General features: G+C 34.0%; 1 protein-coding gene across 6 annotated transcripts in view; it reads left to right on the forward strand.

Moving 5' to 3' along the window:
• HMBOX1 (homeobox containing 1) overlaps nucleotides 1-18,660 on the forward strand; it is a 193,564-nt gene that overhangs the window by 66,746 nt on the left and 108,158 nt on the right. For all 6 annotated transcript variants that reach the window (XM_004775150.3, XM_004775153.3, XM_004775151.3 and 3 more), the window contains exons 2-3: nucleotides 8,328-8,407; nucleotides 17,852-18,328. In XM_004775150.3, the coding sequence (XP_004775207.1) occupies nucleotides 8,385-8,407; nucleotides 17,852-18,328 (500 nt within the window). In that variant the 5' untranslated portion in view covers nucleotides 8,328-8,384. The remainder of the gene's footprint in view (nucleotides 1-8,327; nucleotides 8,408-17,851; nucleotides 18,329-18,660) is intronic.

An 18,660-nucleotide genomic window follows, 5' to 3' on the forward strand; every position in this document is an offset into this window, starting at 1 on the left:
GTAATGTATTCAGCCATTCCTGTATTGATTGAAACATCTCTGTTTGTGAAGACTAAGAATTTAGAAAATAAGTGACAGTAAGCATCTTTGTACATATTAGGTATGATTTTTATTTCTATATGCTAGATTACCAGGAATTGGACTACTAGGTTAAAGGTATATGTACTTTAAATTTTATACATGGTGCTAGATTCCTTTGAAAAGGATAGAATAATTCACTTAGATAACGAAATAAAACAGTACCCTCTTGAGAAGGTATTAATCAGTCTTTTACATTTTTGCTAAAGTGATAATCTCATTGTTAAACCACATAATTATTATTTTGCTTTTAGTAAGTTTGAGTATTTTTTATAAACTTGACAACTTGAGTCTGCTCTCTTTCTACATGTCAAATATTTTTTCTGGTTTAATTTCTGAGTTTGTTTATGCTTTTTTTCACTTATTATGTCTAGGAAACTAAACTTTTATGTCTCTTTTCAAGTTTCTCCTCTTTGTTAAGATTGTTTAGAATACTTGACATCTTATAAATTATGTTGTAGAATGTATTGCTATGGTTTATTTCTTTTGTTTGTCCTTCTTTAAACTGCCTAGAGTTTATTTTTTAAATAAAGAATGTAAGAGGGGCACCTGTGTGGCTCAGTGGGTTAAAAAAGCGTTTGGCACGGGTCGTGATCTCAGGGTCCTGGGATTGAGCCCCACATCGGGCTTTCTGCTCAGCGGGCAGCCTGCTTCCTCCTCTCTCTCTCTCTCTCTCTCTCTACCTGCCTCTCTGCCTACTTGTGATCTCTGTCTGTCAAATAAATAAATAAAATCTTAAAAAAAAATGTAAGATAAAGATCTGTGTTTTTTTTTTTTTTTGCTAGATGACAGCCAGTTTTGTGTTGATAATTTAAAAAAAATTTATTCTTTCCTGCAGAAATAGAATTTAACTTCTGACTTGTACATTTTTCATATGTGCTAGAATCTGTATTTAAGTTCTTTATTCTGTTCCTCTCATCTGTTTCTATTCCTAAGCCAATGCCATGTTGATTTGATTATTGTCTTTTTTTTTCTTTTTAAGATTTTTACTTATTAATTTGACAGAGAGAGAGAAAGCACACAGGCAGGGGGAGCTGCAGGCAGAGGGAGAGGGAGAAGCAGGCTCCCCGCTGAGGAGGGCTTGATCCCAGCATCCCGGGATCATGACCTGAGCCGAAGGCAGACGCTTAACCAACTGAGCCACCCAGGCGCCCCTTAATTAGTGTCTTTTGACTGTATTCTGAAACATGGTCAGTGAAGTCCACTTTTGGTTTTCTCTTTTTTCTGGGTAGTTCTTGGACTTTCTGCTTTATAACTTTAAGATCCTATAAAAATTAAAGAACAAATCTTTGGGGGTTATTTCTCTATACAGTCATTGGGGCAAAGTACTATGAATGAAATATTTTTCCCATTATTTTTGTAGGTGTTTCTCTCTAAACTAGGGAAAATTATTTATTATTTAACTGTATTGTATTCTTGATAATTTATTTTTATTAATTTCAGTTTTCTTTTACTGGAATTGTCTGCATTTTCTAGGATTCCATCAGGTCATTAGCAAAAAGTTATTTTTCTCTTTCATTCTGATATTTATGCTAGTTAATTCATTTTTGTATCTTAATTAGTTGCTATAGTCTTCAAGTCAGTGTTTATTTTAAAGGGATTAGTGGACTTCCTATTCTTTTTTTTTTTAAGATTTTATTTATTTATTTGAGAATGAGAGAGAGAGTGAGCGAGTATGAGCAGAGTAATGGGCAGAGGGAAAAGCAGGCTCTCCACTGAGCAGAGAGCCCTCTGTGGGACTTGATTCCGGAACTCTGGGATCTTGAGCTGAAGGCAGACACTTCAGTGAGTGAGCCACCCAGGCACACCTGGGCTTCCTGTTCTTTTTTTTTTTTTTTTTAATATTTTATTTATTTATTTGACAGAGAGAGAGGATCACAAGTAGACAGAGAAGCAGGCAGAGAGAGGAGGAAAGCAGGCTCCCTGCTGAGCAGAGAGCCCGATGCAGGGCCGGATCCAAGGACCCTGAGATCATGACCTGAGCCGAAGGCAGAGGCTTAACCCACTGAGCCACCCAGGCGCCCCTGGGCTTCCTGTTCTAACCCCTCATTTTATTAATTTGATTTATTGAATGAGTAATAACATTCATATGATTAAAATAATAAAAAAAGTTTCCTGTGTACACTTTCCTTCCTACCCTTTCTCTAATCTTTTCAGTTTCTACCCTGTACTCAAAGTAACCACTGTTGTTGGTTCTCTTCCGCAGTTCATCAGATTTCCATACAGAAGCAAGTTCTTAATATAGGTATATACATAAACACACGTATATGTACACTGTATGTACATATTTATTGTGTCCATGCAACCTTAGTTTTATTTGAAATGGTTATAGTGTTTTGCTGCATATGGTACTTGCTACTGTTCTTTTTTCAAAAATGCTTATTTTTTTCCTATTTTTTCCCATAGAGCTTTTGTTAAAAATCGTTGCTGAATTTTATCAAATGCCTTTTCAGCATCAATTGATAAAATGATACGATTTTTTTTCTCCTGAATTTGTTGATGTCTTGGATTATGTTGATTATAAAGGGACCACTGTCATATTTCTGCAATAATTATAGTAGGATATTATTTTTCACATGTGGCTGGACTCTGTTGTCTACATTTTTTTTTAAATTCAGAATTATACTTTTAAGTGAAATCGGTTTATGGGTATATTTTATGCGCTAGTACCTTTATTAGATTTGGCTTTGTGTTGTTTTGACCTAAAAATGGCTTGGAACATTTTTTGTATTTTTCTATGGTTTGATGTTAGTAGAAAAATAAATTTTTTTTTAAAGATTAAGAATCTACAGAGAACCCAGCTTATCTTGGTATCTTTTTCTATAGTAGGTTTTTAATTATCTTTAATTTATGGTGTTTGGTTCTACTCAAGAATTCATTTCTCTTGGGTTAATTTTGATATTTTCTATTTTACTGGGAAATCATCTTCTCTTTTAGGTTTTCAAATTCTGGCACGCAATTGCATTTGTGTGTGTGTTATTGTTTTTGTTTTTGTTTTGTTTTTTAGTTTTGTCTTGTTTTCTTAGTTATCTCCTATGCTTATGGTTTTCTCTTTTATTCTGAATCTTGTGAGTCTCTTTCCCCACCTTGTTTAACCCACTCACTAGACTGAGTGATTATTTCATCATCATTCAAAGGGGTGCTTTTTAGATTTATTTATGTCCTCTATACTTTTTTATGTTAGGTTAATTTTAAATATCTCTTAGATTCTTCTTCCTAGTTTATTATTTTTTTTAATTTTTAAAAAAGATTTTATTTATTTATTTGATAGAGAGAAAGACATAGGGAAAGAGGGAACACAAGCAGGGGAGGGGGAGAGGAAGAAGCAGGCTTCCTGCCAAGCAGGGAACCCAGTGCGGGGCTCCATCCTAGGGCCCTGGGATCATGACCTGAGCTGAAGGCAGCTGCTTAACTGACAGAATCCCCAGGTTCTCCCTTCCTTAGTTTATCAAAATAACTAGTTTTTTCCTAGTTTAGTTTGATAAACTAGTTTATTTTGTTTCTTCTCTTATTTCTTTTTTACAGAGTGTTTTTCTCCCTTGCCTTTAAAAAAATTAAAATTCTTAGAGCCATAAATTTACTTGTAAATATAAATTTTGCTGGATCACATGGGTTTTAATTATTTTTATTCTATTTTTTGTCATAGCTTATACATAAAGCATAATTTCCCTTTTGATTTCCTATTTGATCCAAATATTATCAAGTGTCATCTCACAGTTTTTACAGAAAGAAATTGTTGTAATTTTTTTTTCTTAATTTTTGAGGTATATATCTCTGAAATAACTTAAAACTTTCATTATGACCATGTTTAGGATCAGTCATGGTGATAAACTTAGGAAAAAATACCTCTTTTTTGTTAGAGGATTACAAGGTATCTTTTAAAAATCATATTTATTGATAATATAATTAAATGTGTTATTTTTTTCTTTCCACCTATATTTATCTGTTCTAGAAGATATGCTGAAATTACTCAGTATATTTGTATTTTTAAAAATAAATTTATTAAAGTTCTAATAAGTTTTACTTTATTGCCTGCTATGTTGTTTGGTATATACAGTTTTTTAACTCTTACAATTTAATCATAAACTGTGTATTTTATAATTGTATAACATTTTTCTTTATCCTGGTAAGTACTTTTGACCTTAAAATTAAACCTTGACTGATACATGTTTCTTTGCAGTAATCTGAAAACAAAATATTCTTTTCCCCCCAAAGATGCTAATTGCTTTCTCTGTTGGCTTCTTGACCTTGAAGAGATGAGACCTTTAGAATACTTTTATTTTCTGCCTCTCTTCCTTTTTCCCCTTATCCTCTTCTTCCTCATGAGATCTTGGAAGTATTTTTACTTCTGCCTACCTTCAACTCACCTGTCTGCAACTCTTTTACTTTGAATAGTTTAGAAATGTATTGAAATGTTTTTATGATACATTCTTTTGTTTCAAGAGTCTTTATCATATAAGTTGTCTCTTCCTAGACATTTGGTTATTATTTAACTGTGTATTATATAATATAAACTGAAAGTTTCATTGATTACAATATTACTCTTCTTTTTCATCTTCCCTGTTACCACATCTCTTTTTCTGGTTTGTTTTTTCTTAGTTAGAGCCCTTTCTTGGTTATGTTTCTTAACTGGGGTGCCTGAGAAAATGTACTCTGAATTTTTGCATATTTGCAGTTTTTTTCCATGGATCAAAATGTAAGCTTGGTTGGCACAGGATTCTTTTGTCTGTGTCGTCTGTGAATGTTCCTTAACTCTATTTTTTAAATTTTTTTTTTAAAGATTTGTTTATTTTAGAGAGAAAGAGCATGCATGCCAGAGGAGACAGCAGTAGTGGGTAAGGGAGAGAATCTCCAGCAGACTCCCCACAGGCACAGAGCCTGAGAGGTGCGGGGGCTTGATTTCATGACCTTGAGATCACAACCTGAGCCTAAATCAAGAGTCAGACACTTACCAGACACCCCTCTCTTTAAAGTACAAAAAATGAAGAGGCCAATGAGGAGCTGATTCTTTAACCTTTATAGGTTACTTGCTTTTTAGAGCTGGGTGCTTGCTTTTTTTTTTTTAAGTTCCAATTTTTTTTAGGTCTTTTTTTTTTTTTTAATAGTTGACACACAATATTCATTAGTTTCAGGTGTACAACATAGTGATTCAGCATCTCTAAATGTTACACTGCACTCACCACAAGTGTAGCTACCATCTCTCTCCATACAATGCTTTTGCAGTATCTCTGACTATATCCCTCATGCTGTACCATTTATTCCTATGACTTATTTATTCCATAACAGGGAGCCTGTATCTCCTACTTTTTTCTTTACCCATTTTATTCATCCCCCCACCTCCCTTCCCTCTGGCAACCATCAGTGTATTTTCTGTATTTATAGGTCTGATTCTGCTTTTTGTTTCTTTATTTTTTAGAGTCCATTTATGAGTGAAATCGTATGGTGTTTATCTTTCTCAATCTGATTAATGTCTGATCCTCAGGGTCCATCCTTGTGATCCCAGATCCCATTCTTCTTTATGGCTGAGTAATATTACATTCAAATATATGCTACATCTTTATCCATTCATCTGTCAGTGGACGCTTAGGTTGCTTCCATATTTTGGCTATTGTAAGTAATGCTGCAATAAATATAGGGATGCATACATATTTTCGGTTTTCTGTTTACATTTTCATTGGTAAATACCCAGTTGTGGAATTACTGGATTATAAGGTATTTCTATTTTTAATTTTTTGAGAAACCTCAATATTGTTTTCCATAATGGCTACACTATTTTACATTCTCACCAGCAACACAGGAAGGTTTCATTTTCTCCACATCTTTGTCAGTACTTGTTCTTTTCTTTTTTTTTTTTAATGCCCCCCCCACCTTTTTAAGATGTATTTATTTATTTGACAGAGAGAGCACACATGTGTGGGGATGGGGGCTGCAGAGGAATAGGAAGTCTGATGCAGGGCTTGTTCTCAGGACCCTGATCATGACTTGAGTCGAAACCAAGAGATGCTTACCTAACTAAGCCACGCAGGCACCCCTGATAATGGCCTTTCTAATGGCTGTGATTTTTAATTTTTATTTAAAACTCATTTAAGTAAGTTTTATATTTATTAAACTCATTTTTGAAACAATTTTTTTAAAAATCTGTCAATTAAAAAAAAAATGTGTCTCCTATGCAGTAAGGCTTTGTGACTTTGAGCCCGAGAGTAGAGAATTCATAGCACCACCTTACTTGCTTGCTCTTCTGTCCTTAGAATATTTTAGTTCTGTTGAATATTTAAGTCTTTTTATATCCATAATGTAAATAACATAAACTCAGTGATTTGCAGTTATATAAGTCTGTATCAGTGTCTTAATCTCAGTTTCCTCACCTATAAAATGAAGGTTTTGGTAATTTACTTCCTAGATTGTCTGATTCAGTTGTACCATAGTCCTCACATTTGCAGAATAAAGGCCAGGATTACTATGAAGCATTTATCAGTCTTCCACATATTGTGGAAGTCTTCCCTTTCTAGCCCATGTATTTCTCATGCACATATGTAAAAGGCTGGCCACGTAGGTCTACTTAATCCCTAAACATACTTCATGGTCTCCTTTAACTGTTCCTTCTCCCTGGAATCTTTTCTTCCACTGATTCTCACCTTCCTTCACACCTTGGTTTGGTGGAAGTCTTATTCTGATCTTCAGATAACAGCTGAGATCTCACTTTAAGAAGTCTTCCCAGTTCTCTGTAGCCCAAATTAATCTCTAAATTGTTACTCTCATAAACCTTGTATTTTCAGTTTTATCACATTATGCATTTTATTATAGAGGTATGTGTGTGTAATTTTTATTTGACCTTCTTCTATAGTTTAATATGCTCCTACACTACTGGGACCATATCTTACTCTTATTATGAGTTTGCGCCTATATCAGGGCAAGTAGATATTTATATGTTTTAACTGAATTTGAGCAAGAATGAGAAATTTATATTGGCCAGAAATCAGTTTTGTGGTTTAGTTTTGATATTTTCGGAATCAGCAACACTTTCAGTAGATTTTCCTTGTACATTTTATCTACCGTTTTTTAGGACAGGTATTTCTTAAGTCAGCAAGAAAATTAACTACAACAGGAACTTCATTAAAGCTACAATTTAGGATATGCAAATGTGAAAGGTTTCTAACTTTACCCTGTACATTTCGCATATATCATTAGTCACTGTTAGACACTTTGGTCTTGCTTAATATAATTCAGTGCTGAATGTGTATTTTAATGTGAGAGTTTTGACATCAACATTTTTAACTTTTGTGTAATTTATAATCTTAACTTGGAATTAATGGAAATTGTTGCTTCTATAGATTGTGGTTTGAAACTGCTAATAAGTTCAGTAAGTAATACATGATCTTCAGCTCCTAAGCTGTGAGTAGTAGATTTCATTTTTTTGTTAAAATCTATGTCTGAATTGAAAGGGGTCATAGGGTCTGAATGGTGAATAAAGTAGTAGAATACTAATCAGAAGACAGAAGTTCTGGACTCACTCTATTATTAACTTACACTGTGCTCAGTAATCTAAAGTAACATGGACACTAATCTCCCTTTTAGATTGGTAATAATAGTCCCTGCTTCTTGATAGCCTGTGAAGTGCTTTCATCACCATTTAAAAAAAATGTTTTAACTTCTTGTAGCTCTTTGAAGTAGTTATTGATCATCCCTATTTTATAGATGCAGAAATTAGGACCTAGAGAAATTAAGTTACTTAAGATATTAAGTACTAATATACTTGGAACTAGACCCCAGAATTTACCCCACAGTTAAGACTTTTAGCTGTAGTCATTTTGTGGTGGGTTTTTTTGCTTATAGGGTGCTGCATAAGTGCACTGTTAACAATTATCAAACAGTTTTCTCAAATGTCTCAGTAATATATACATTCCATCACATTTATATCTTTTTCCCTGGGTGATGTCTGATAACATTAAATATCAGGAGTGTGATTTTATTACTTTTTCCAAGTGAATAATTGTGAAAGCTATCAATATTTTTTAAATCAGGAGTGTGATTTTATTACTTTTTCCAAGTGAATAATTGTGAAAGCTATCAATATTTTTTTATTTTTTAAATTTTGCTTCAAGCCAAGATTTCATCTTAAAAGTACAAGGTAATTTTAAAAACATGGCTAGTTGATGTTGACTGTTAATATCTTTTAGTTATATAATTAAAATTTTTAATCAACATTTGATTAATGAATATTTCTGAATTTTTCTGTCTTTATTCTACAGAATGGTTAATAAAGCTGATCATCTCTAGGAAGGATATTGGTTCACCTCATGTAAAGTATGCTCAGTTCCTTTCCAGTGGTGTAAGTATCTCGTCCATTTCTTAATTTTTATCTTCCCAATTGTTTTTAATACAGTGAAGAAATCATTATGATTACAATGCAAAAAATGACAGCAGGGATTTGTAGAGTAGAAGGAATTTTTTCATAATCACAGTGGAAAGGAACAAATTTTCAAATCTATGAACTTTCTCTTTTACCATTTTTTTTTCAACTTTGATGTCTAACATTCAGTTCTAACATAAAACTATTAATTATGTCAAACTTCTTATTAATAGGTTAGAAACTTACAGCATAGGGACACCTGGGTGGCTCAGATGGTTAAGCATCTGCTTTCAGCTGAGGTCATGATCCCAGGGTCCTGGGATGGAGCCCAATTGAGCCCCAGTCAGGCTCTCCACTCAGTGGGGAGTCTGCTTCTCTCTCTGCTTGCCCATCCCCCTATCTCTGCTCATGCTCCCTCTCTTTCTTTCTCAAATGGAATAAATAAAATCTTTAAAGAAAAAAGAAGCTTCTAAAAAAAAAAAAAGAAGAAAGAAAGAAAGAAAAGAAAAAAGAAGCTTACGAATAGATGGCTAGCTACTGTTAGATTCCTTGTGACAGGCAGAGTATTAGAAGCATGTTACCCTAACCCTGCCTTTGTGTGCAAACTCCTAAGCACCTTGGCCATTTTCCTTTACCTCCTGGAGATAATAATGTAGTTAAGCCTATTAGCTAATGTCATTGGTAGCCTTTCTTTGGAATCAGGCAAAAAATACAAATGGAGATGGTGGTATTATGTTGAGAGTTTTTGTGCTAGGATATGAACTGTAACCACTAGTTCATATTAAATAGGCCCCTGAATAAAAGTATTCCGGGAATTTCAGATATTAGAGAAGATAAAGTATCTATTAGCTCATTAAGTGCATCTTTAGAGTCTAATGCAGAGTGCCTTTAGCATAAGTATTTTCTGAAATTTGGTGCTATGTTTCAATTAAATTCCTTCCATTTTGTTTGACAGTTCTATAATCCAGTAAGTAGATGTTAACATAGATTTTCTTTATTATTTGGGTTTTTAGTTAAAGTCTTTTTCTCTCTCAAAAAAAAAAATTTTTTTTTTCCTCTCTCACTGACTAGCATATATCAGAAAGTCTCTGGAATTAGGCCCAGGTGATGTGAACTGTAGCCTGAGTTTCTACTAAATAGCTATATCCTTGGGAAATGGCAAGGCACTGCATGCTTTGGGCCTTAGTTTCCCTTTTTTTTTTTTAATGATGCACTTGCTAATGGCTGTTTTTAATGGCCATTAGAATGTAAGCGTCATGAGGCCAGGAGTTTTTGCCTGATCTGTCCCTTTTTGCCAAGTACATGGCCTGACACATAGGGTATATTCAGTAAATGTTAGTTGAATGAATGACTTTTTCTCTAAATGGTGTCCAGTTTTCTGATTGCACACCTACTTTCAATTTCTCTCTATAAACTTGCAAATTTTGACTTGGATTTTTTTTTCCTGAACATGTGTAAGGTGGCTACAAGAAGAAAATTTCAGTCTTTATCAGTGTTAATTTAAAAATAACTGTTATAAAGTGTGATTGACACATTGGAATATAATCTCATTTTTCTCAGTCTTTTTATTATGAAAAGAACATCTTATATTATCATTTGTAGTTATAACCCCTATTCTTTTGTTTTAATCAGTTCTCCTATTGGCTTGAATTACAGAATCATCTTATCATACTGTTGAGCTCAGTCCCCAGTAAATCTTCATTTCTTACTTATTCTCACTTCTTATCATTTTTAAGCTTTAAGACTCCCACTCCTTTGATGGTAATAATAATTGTGAAAGAGGTTAATGTGCTATAAATAGTAAGAAGAGCCCGAGTACATCTTTAGTTGATGAATATTATGATTAACTCTAGAATGCGTTAAATCATCATGCAGTAAATACCAAGTATGTGAAACAAAACTAACTTACGAGTAGGTCATATGTTGCCTAGTCATTCTAGATAAAAAGATAGCAAAGAGAATCAAGCTGAAGAAAATGCTAAACGCAGTTATTTTAATAAGATCTTAGTAACTATTAATGCTTTACAAGTAAGGTAGTAATGTCATTTTTGCACAGGTAATTTCAAGATTAATTATATGTAAATGCTTTAACCTTCTTTGCTCTATATGTTTGTAAAATTTAGTTTAAGTAAGTGTTCTGGACCAGATGCCGATCTAAGAAGGGTTTAGGTACAAATCCAAGTAGGGATAAAATTGATTATAAAATAGGTTTACGGGGCACCTGGGTGGCTCAGTGGGTTAAGCCGCTGCCTTCAGCTCAGGTCATGATCTCAGGGTCCTGGGATCGAGTCCTGCATCGGGCTCTCTGCTCAGCAGGGAACCTGCTTCCTCCTCTCTCTCTCTGCCTGCCTCTCTGCCTACTTGTGGTCTCTCTCTGTCAAATAAATAAATAAAATCTTTAAAAAATAAAAAATAAAAAATAAAATAAAAATAAAAAAAATAAAATAGGTTTACTACTATGGTCCGATAGTATGGTCTTTTGGAATATCAGTTTATGAACTGAGCCATAATTCCTGAATTTAATTGTTCTTTTATGCTTTAAACATTGGCTGTGTTACTGCAGTGTCAAAATTCTTCTCACATCATTTTCAATTATTGTTGGCCTGAGTCTGCATTCAGATTAGTGATTTAAAGTGAAAGACATTCTTTATCCTGTGAACAGTTCTTGTGCTATATAAGAAAATTAATTCAGTTTTTACATGTTATCTTTTTCTGTTATAAAAGAATTGCTGGTATCATGGACTTAGATGACCTTTGTATGTCATTTACTGCCATAATTTCAGGATTACATGCTTAAACTAGGTAAGTTATGAGAAACAAAGTGTAGAAAGGAGAGGCTGTACCTTTGTTTATGTTAATACACATGGAGATACTATTCTTGATATCCAAGAAAACTTCTAATCTTGGCATTTTCTGAGTGAAATATAGTACATTCAACATCGTATGCATGATTTGATCCTGGTCATTATGCCTACTCTGTAGTGATCATACATTCCATCTTAGCAATTGTAGATCTTTTTACATTAGATATATCTTTGTACTAGGGACGTCTCTTGGTGCAAGGCACAAATATCCAATTTAAACAAGTGTAGCATAAGGGGAAATTTATGCTCTTACATAACATAGCAAGAAGGACAGAGATGTGGCAGGGACTCAGGAATTATTAGAACAGAGTATGAACACTGCAGAGCTTTCTCCTTTATTTGTTTTTGCTTCCTCCTTTGTTCTGCATTTCCTACCATGTCTGCTTTATTCTCCTAAAAAAGTCACTTCTTTCAGGTGGTGAGGAACCTGTCAGACTAATATCTTTCTGCAACTGAGCATGGTTATAGTGACTATCCATTTTCCTCCTGATCTAACCTAAATATTTTAAGGAGGGCAAGGCTTGGCTTCTTTGTGTACCCATCTTTTTGGCCAGAAGGTGGGATATTACTAGTGGCAATACCAAGAACATGTAGTTGGAAACAGTGAGACACTCTTAGGCAGAAAAAATAATACGTATGTTCTGTTATCTATCTCCTTTTAGGGCTTTTGAAATAAAAGTATTTCCCATGGTGAATCTGAAATGACATAAAATACTAACTTGTTCCAGATACTGTGGAATCATTAGTTTTGATAGTTATAATACAAGCTTAGGATGGTACTTTTCAATAACAGGTTAAATTCATATAAAATTTATTTTAGTTTTATGCTATCCTGCTCCGTACGGAAAAAGGTTTAAGGAATTATATACAGGTACTACCTGCTCTGATATAATTGGACAGGAAAATAAATAGGAAAAAAATCAGCTTTGATTTTTTTTGTCCATATGATAGAAACAGTTTATGAAGTCTCATTTAAACTAAGGTTAGTTTATGAAGTATTTTGAAAGCATTAAGACTGAAGTTAGCAAAGGACAGCTCTACTTTATTCACAATGGCAAAGAATAACGTTTAGAAACCTCAACTTAATAAATCAGTAAATTCAGGGGTAAATTATTTCAGTTACTAAAGGGATTGGGCAATTACATGTATTTATTTTTTAATTTTTTAAAAGATTTTAAAAATTTATTTATTTGAGAGAGTGTGTGTGTCACAAGCAGGGGGAGGGGCAGAGAGAGAGAGAGAGAGAGGGGACAAGCAGACTAACCCCTGAGCAGGGAGCCCACTGTGGGGCTTGATCCTGGAACCCTGGGATCATGTGCTATCAGAGTGCTGCTCCGTAGTGCTTTGCCTCCGACGTCAAGGTACCCCTATTTTTTAATTTCTAATATAGTTAACATACAGTGTTGTATTGGTTTCATATATACAATATAGTGATTCACCAATTCTATATGCTACTTACTGCTCATCATGCTGTGTGCTCTTAATCCCCTTCATCTATTTCACCCATCCCTTACCCACCTCCCCTCTGGCAGTTTATTCTCTATAGTCAAGTCTGTTTTTTTGTTCGTCTCTTTTGTTCTTTGTGCATTTGTTTTGTTCCTTAAATTCCACGTGAGTGAAATTATGGTATTTTTCTTTCTCTGACTTTTTTCACTTAGTGTTATACTCTAGTTCTATCGATGTGGTTACAAATGGCAAGATTTCATTATTTTAATCACTAATATTCCTCTTTCTCTCTCTCTCTCTCTCTCTCTCTCTCTCTCTCTATATATATATATATATATATATACACCACATCTTCTTTATCTACTCATCTAACAGTGGACGCTTGGGCTTCTTCCATAATTTGACTATTGTAAATAATGCTGCAGTAAACATAGGGCTACATCTATCTTTTGGAATTAGTGTTTTCATTTTCTTTGGGTAAATACCCAGTAGTGGAATTACTGAATTATAGCGTAGTTCTATTTTTAATTTTTTGAGGAACCTCCATACTATTTTCCACTGTGGCTGTACCAGTTTGCATTCTCACCAATAGTGCACACAGATTCCTTTTTCTCCACATCCTCACCAATATTTCTTGTTTCTTGTATTTTTGATGTTATCCATTCTGATAGGTGTGAAGTGACATCTCATTATAGTTTTGATTTGCATTTCCATGGTGATGAGTGATGTGTCTGTTGGCCATCTGTATGTCTTCTTTAGAAAAATGTATGTTCAGGTCCTCTGCCCATGTTTAAATTGGATTATTTGCGGGTTTTGTTATTAAATTATGTAAATTATTTATCTCTTTTGGATACTGACCCTTTATAGGGTATATCATTTGCAAATCTCTTCTCCCATTTAGTAGGTTATCTTTTAGTTTTGTTTCTTTTGCTGTGCAGAAGCTTTTTATTATGATGTAGTCCCAATTTTTTATTTTTGCTTTTGTTTCCTCTAACTTAGGAGATATATCCAGAAAGATGTTGTTATGGCCAATGTCAGAGACACTACTGTCTGTGCTCTCTTTCATGACTTTTATGATTTCAGGTCTCACATTTAGGTCCTTAATCCATTTTGAGTTTACTTTTGTGTATGGTGTAAGAAAGTGGTCCAGTTTCACTCTTTTGCATGTAAAGTTGTTCAGTTTTCCCAACACCATTTGTTGAAGCAATATTTTTTCTATTGCATATTCTCGTCTCTTTTGTCAAAGATTAATTAACCACATAATCATGGGTTTATTTCTGGGCTTTTTATTCTGCTCTGTTGATCTCTTGTTTATTTCTGTGCCAGTACTGTACTGTTTTGATTACTGGTGATTTGTAGTGTATCTTGAAGTCTGGGGTTATAATACTTCTAGTTTGGTTCTTCTTTTTCAAGATTGTTTTGGCTGTTTGAGTCTTTCATGGTTCCACACAAATTTTAGGATTATTTGCTCTAGTTTTGTGAAAAATGGTGTCACTGTTTTATTAGGGATTGCATTAAATCTTTAGAATGCTTTGGGCAGTAAGGACATTTTAACAGTGTTGGTTCTCACAATCCATAAGCATGTAATATGTTTCCATTTGTTTTTGTCATTTAGCATCTGCTTTTAAACAGAAGTTCCTAGGATTTGGATTTAGTATATTACTAAGCACTGATAGAGCAGACAAATGGCTAAAGATTGTAACAGAAACTAAAATATTAAGTGTCTCTTATAAGCCCCTTGGAAAATGTTCACATAGCTTTTACAACAAACTTTATTTAAGCCTAATATACCTTCTGAAAAACGTACAAATCAGTAGTCAGTGCTTGGTGGATGTTCACAATGAATATACCAGTGTAATATAACTAACATAGAACACGGAACATTACCAGCACTGCATAGCATTTTAATAATAGATCATTTATGTTAAGCCAGGTGTATTCTTCTTTTGAAATGGGTCAGGAGAAAAAAATAAATGAGTTACTCTGGGTGCAGTTTTCTCTTCTCTCCCAACTAGATGACATATTAGGGAGGGGGATGTATTAAGCTAACAAGTAGTAAAGTATAATTGTAATGGGCAAAGAATTTAAAGATTTATTTATTAGTTTGAGTTAGAGTACAAGTTCATGTGCTGTGAGAGGGGCAGAGGGAGAGAATCTTCAAGCAGACTCCTCGTTGAACCTGGAGACTGACATGGGACTTAATCCTACAACCCATGAGATCATGACCTGAGCCAAAACCAAGAGTCGGATGTTTAACTGACTGAGCCATCCAGGTGCCCCATAGCCAAAACATTTAGAATAGCTAACGACTGGAAACAGTCCATGTGTCTAAAATAGGATGAATAAACAAATATGTAGTATATTCCTATAATGAAGTAGTACTCAGTAATAAAATGGAACAAACTACAAATACACACAACATTGGAAGTGAATCTCAAAAACTTTATACTGAGTGAAAAGAGTACATAGGAATTCCCTTTATATAAATTTTTAGAACAGGGAAGACTAATCTGTGGTGGGAAAAATCTGAGCAGGGCTCCTTGTGAGAGAAGGGGCCAAGGATTAACTGGGAACAGGACACTTCTTGGGATGGAAGTAATATTCTATATCTTCACAGGCATTTTCACAAGTTATATATTTCTTTTTTTACAGCATGTACTTCTCAAAACTCATAGAATGGTAAACATAAGATTTGTGTATTTTCTTTTATGTAAATTTTACCTCAAAAGAAAAAACCTACAAATACTGAGTTCTAGTTAATAAAATGCATGTGGAAGTGTTTAGGAGGGAGTATACAGATGTCTGTACCTGATTTTAAAATGCATAAAAATAAGATGAATATAGGTATGGATACATAAGGGAAGGGGTAGTTAACATTATAAAGCAAGTAAAATGTTAACAGTAAAATATAGTATGTGACTGTTGACTGCAAATTTCTTTTAGTTTTTGTGTATGTTTAATGTTTTTCATTATAAAATGTTGGAGGGAAAAAACCCAGGCAAACAAGAAAGAATGTAAAAATCATGAAAATAGGACTTATATCATGGATAGCTTGTCACAGTGAGTATTAGAAGAAAGGAGAAGATGTGACCTATGACCACAAATGGCTTGCAACATGTTATTTGTGGTCCGCAAAATGTGTTTGTTTTTATTTTTAATTATCCTGTCTCTACAACTGGAGATTTCACATAAAAATTCTAGATTTTTGCCTGCTCATTGTTAGAAGGATTTGAAAGGCAACACAATCAGTGGAATAGAATAGACAATCCAAAGGTAGATAGAGATTTGTGTGAAAATTATGCATATGAGAAATGTTGTATTTCAGATTAGAGGAGAAGAGATGTATTACTCAGTAAAGCCACCTATGCAATTTTTGGAAAAATTTAAAGCCCAAATCCTTTCACACTCATTAAGTAAATATAAATTCCAGATGGAGCAAAGATTTAAATTTAAAAATCCTATTTCTAGGACCTCGAGTCCATCAGTAGAGTGATTTTATCCAAGTGGTTTTAACTGGAGACTTAAAAGAGTTAAATAGCCTATATCCCAAATCATAGGATTCCAGTAAGTCCCGCTATATGTTGGAAAACAGAATAATATATGTTTTTGTAGTCTGTAAGATCTAGGTTTAAATCTTTTTTCTACTCTAAATCAGATTTTTTGCAAGGTATAGAACCACTCAGACTTCGTTTCCTCAATGATTCAGTCAACTAATATGTGTTTTAAAAGTCTGCCATAGGGAGTTGTGAGGATCAGATGAAATTACATTCTATGAAACTCTTGCCCAATGCCTGCCTAGAAGTGAATGTTCAGTAAATTTGTAGTATAGAGGGATGAAGAAACAGACTTTGAACAGCTGTGGGGAACTGACCCAGAACTGATGTTTACATGTAAAGGATGAGAAAAGTCCTTCCATTAGTAAGCATTTATTAAGAACTTACTGTATGCCATGCATCCTTTTGGCATTTGAACTATAAAAATAAAAATCTTTAAAAAAAATCTTAAATTAGGAAAGTCAGGTTTTATAAGAAAGGAATTTAAGTAGTGAGAATTTTTAAATTTGATAATTTACTTAAAATTAATATTGCTATAACACTGACATTTTCTGGCATGCTAGTTTCTTGTGTTAGTTAAAGGAAACATGATGTGGAAGGAATTTCCCAAGAAAAATGAATAGTTTGGCTACAACCATGAAAGATCCATTTCTCAGGATAACTATTAAGAGAGAGTGCATTACAGAGATGAGATACTAAATGAAATTGCTAAGTGGTGGTTGAAATGGTACTTAGTTAAGATTTTTTTATGTACCTTCTTTTCCATTTAAATATTTTTGCTGGTTATTAGTATTTGCCTGGGCTTACCTTACCAAGTCATTTGTTTACACTAAATGAAGATAACAGACTTCTTAGGTTAGTTTTGCTGATATTTAGTAAAACAAGATAATATAAACTGCTTTTGCAACAACTTTTCATTAATGGTACTCTACTGTAGAGTAATGAATTTGAGATGGAAAAGCCACCTATGAGTAATCACAATTAGGCTAGGATTAAAAGTGTATGTATCTAATCTGCTGTTTTGGGATTATTGCCATAACTGAAATTTTGGTTCAGATATTTACCAAATTGAGGAAAGTATAAATTTTATGCCATATGCAATTGGGTTTTGGGGCACCTGGGTGGCTCAGTGGGTTAAGCCTCTGCCTTTGGCTCAGGTCATGATCTCAGGGTCCTGGGATTGAGCCCCACATCAGGCTCTCCACTCAGCAGGGAGCCTGCTTCCACCTCTCTCTCTGCCTGCCTCTCTGCCCACTTATGATCGCACTCTCTCTCTGTCAAATAAATAAATAAAATACTAAAAAAAAAAAATAATAGTTTTATGTTACACCTAATGTCCGTCTGCTAATAAACTCAGTAACTATACCAGTTTGTCATGACAAAAACATTTTAGCATGGAGTGATAATAACTGTTACTATAATAATGTGTTAATCATTTTCAGTAAAGAAATTGATGTAGAAATATTTTGCATCTTCCCCTCAGCATTCTCTATAATGATATGTTCTTTGATATATGCTGTAAATAAAAGGGGTTTTTTTGTTTTTTTTTTTTTTTTTAGTTTGCTGGAAACCATGTCTCACTATACAGATGAACCCAGATTTACCATAGAGCAGATAGATCTGCTTCAACGCCTTCGGCGTACTGGAATGACTAAACATGAAATTCTGCATGCCTTGGAAACTTTGGACCGTCTTGATCAAGAGCATAGTGACAAGTTTGGAAGAAGGTCCAGCTATGGAGGAAGTTCTTATGGGAATAGTACCAACAATGTTCCAGCATCATCTTCCACAGCTACAGCTTCCACACAGACCCAGCATTCTGGAATGTCCCCATCTCCTAGCAACAGTTATGATACCTCCCCACAGCCTTGCACTACCAATCAAAATGGGAGGGAGAATAATGAGCGATTATCCACATCCAATGGAAAGATGTCACCCACTCGATACCATGCAAACAGCATGGGTCAGAGGTCATACAGTTTTGAAGCCTCAGAAGAGGACCTAGATGTAGATGATAAAGTGGAGGAATTAATGAGGTTAGTTCTTTTGCTTACTCAGAGTCCCCAAAATGTGTTTGTTCTTAGATTGGTTTTGAGTAATATACTGTATTTCAGCTACTTAACCCATAAGAACTATGATTTCCTCCTCCTCCTGCTGGAGGTGAAAGAAAATATTTTCAAGTTTTATGATTTTAATTCAAATTTTCTCTACCATAGCCCTTTCTCTTTGCTGCCTGATAAGCCTTTTCCATTCTGTTTATCAAAGCAGAAGTTAACCTTCTCTTTATAGTACTAATTGCTAACATCTGAATTGCTAACACATTCCAGTCCTTCGAGTTTTGAGAGAAAAGATGATTTTACCATGATAC

This window comes from Mustela putorius, unplaced genomic scaffold (genome assembly GCF_011764305.1).
Source record: "Mustela putorius furo isolate JIRA1106 unplaced genomic scaffold, ASM1176430v1.1 tig00000242_pilon_pilon_pilon, whole genome shotgun sequence".
In the NCBI taxonomy this organism is placed as follows: Eukaryota; Metazoa; Chordata; class Mammalia; order Carnivora; family Mustelidae; genus Mustela; species Mustela putorius.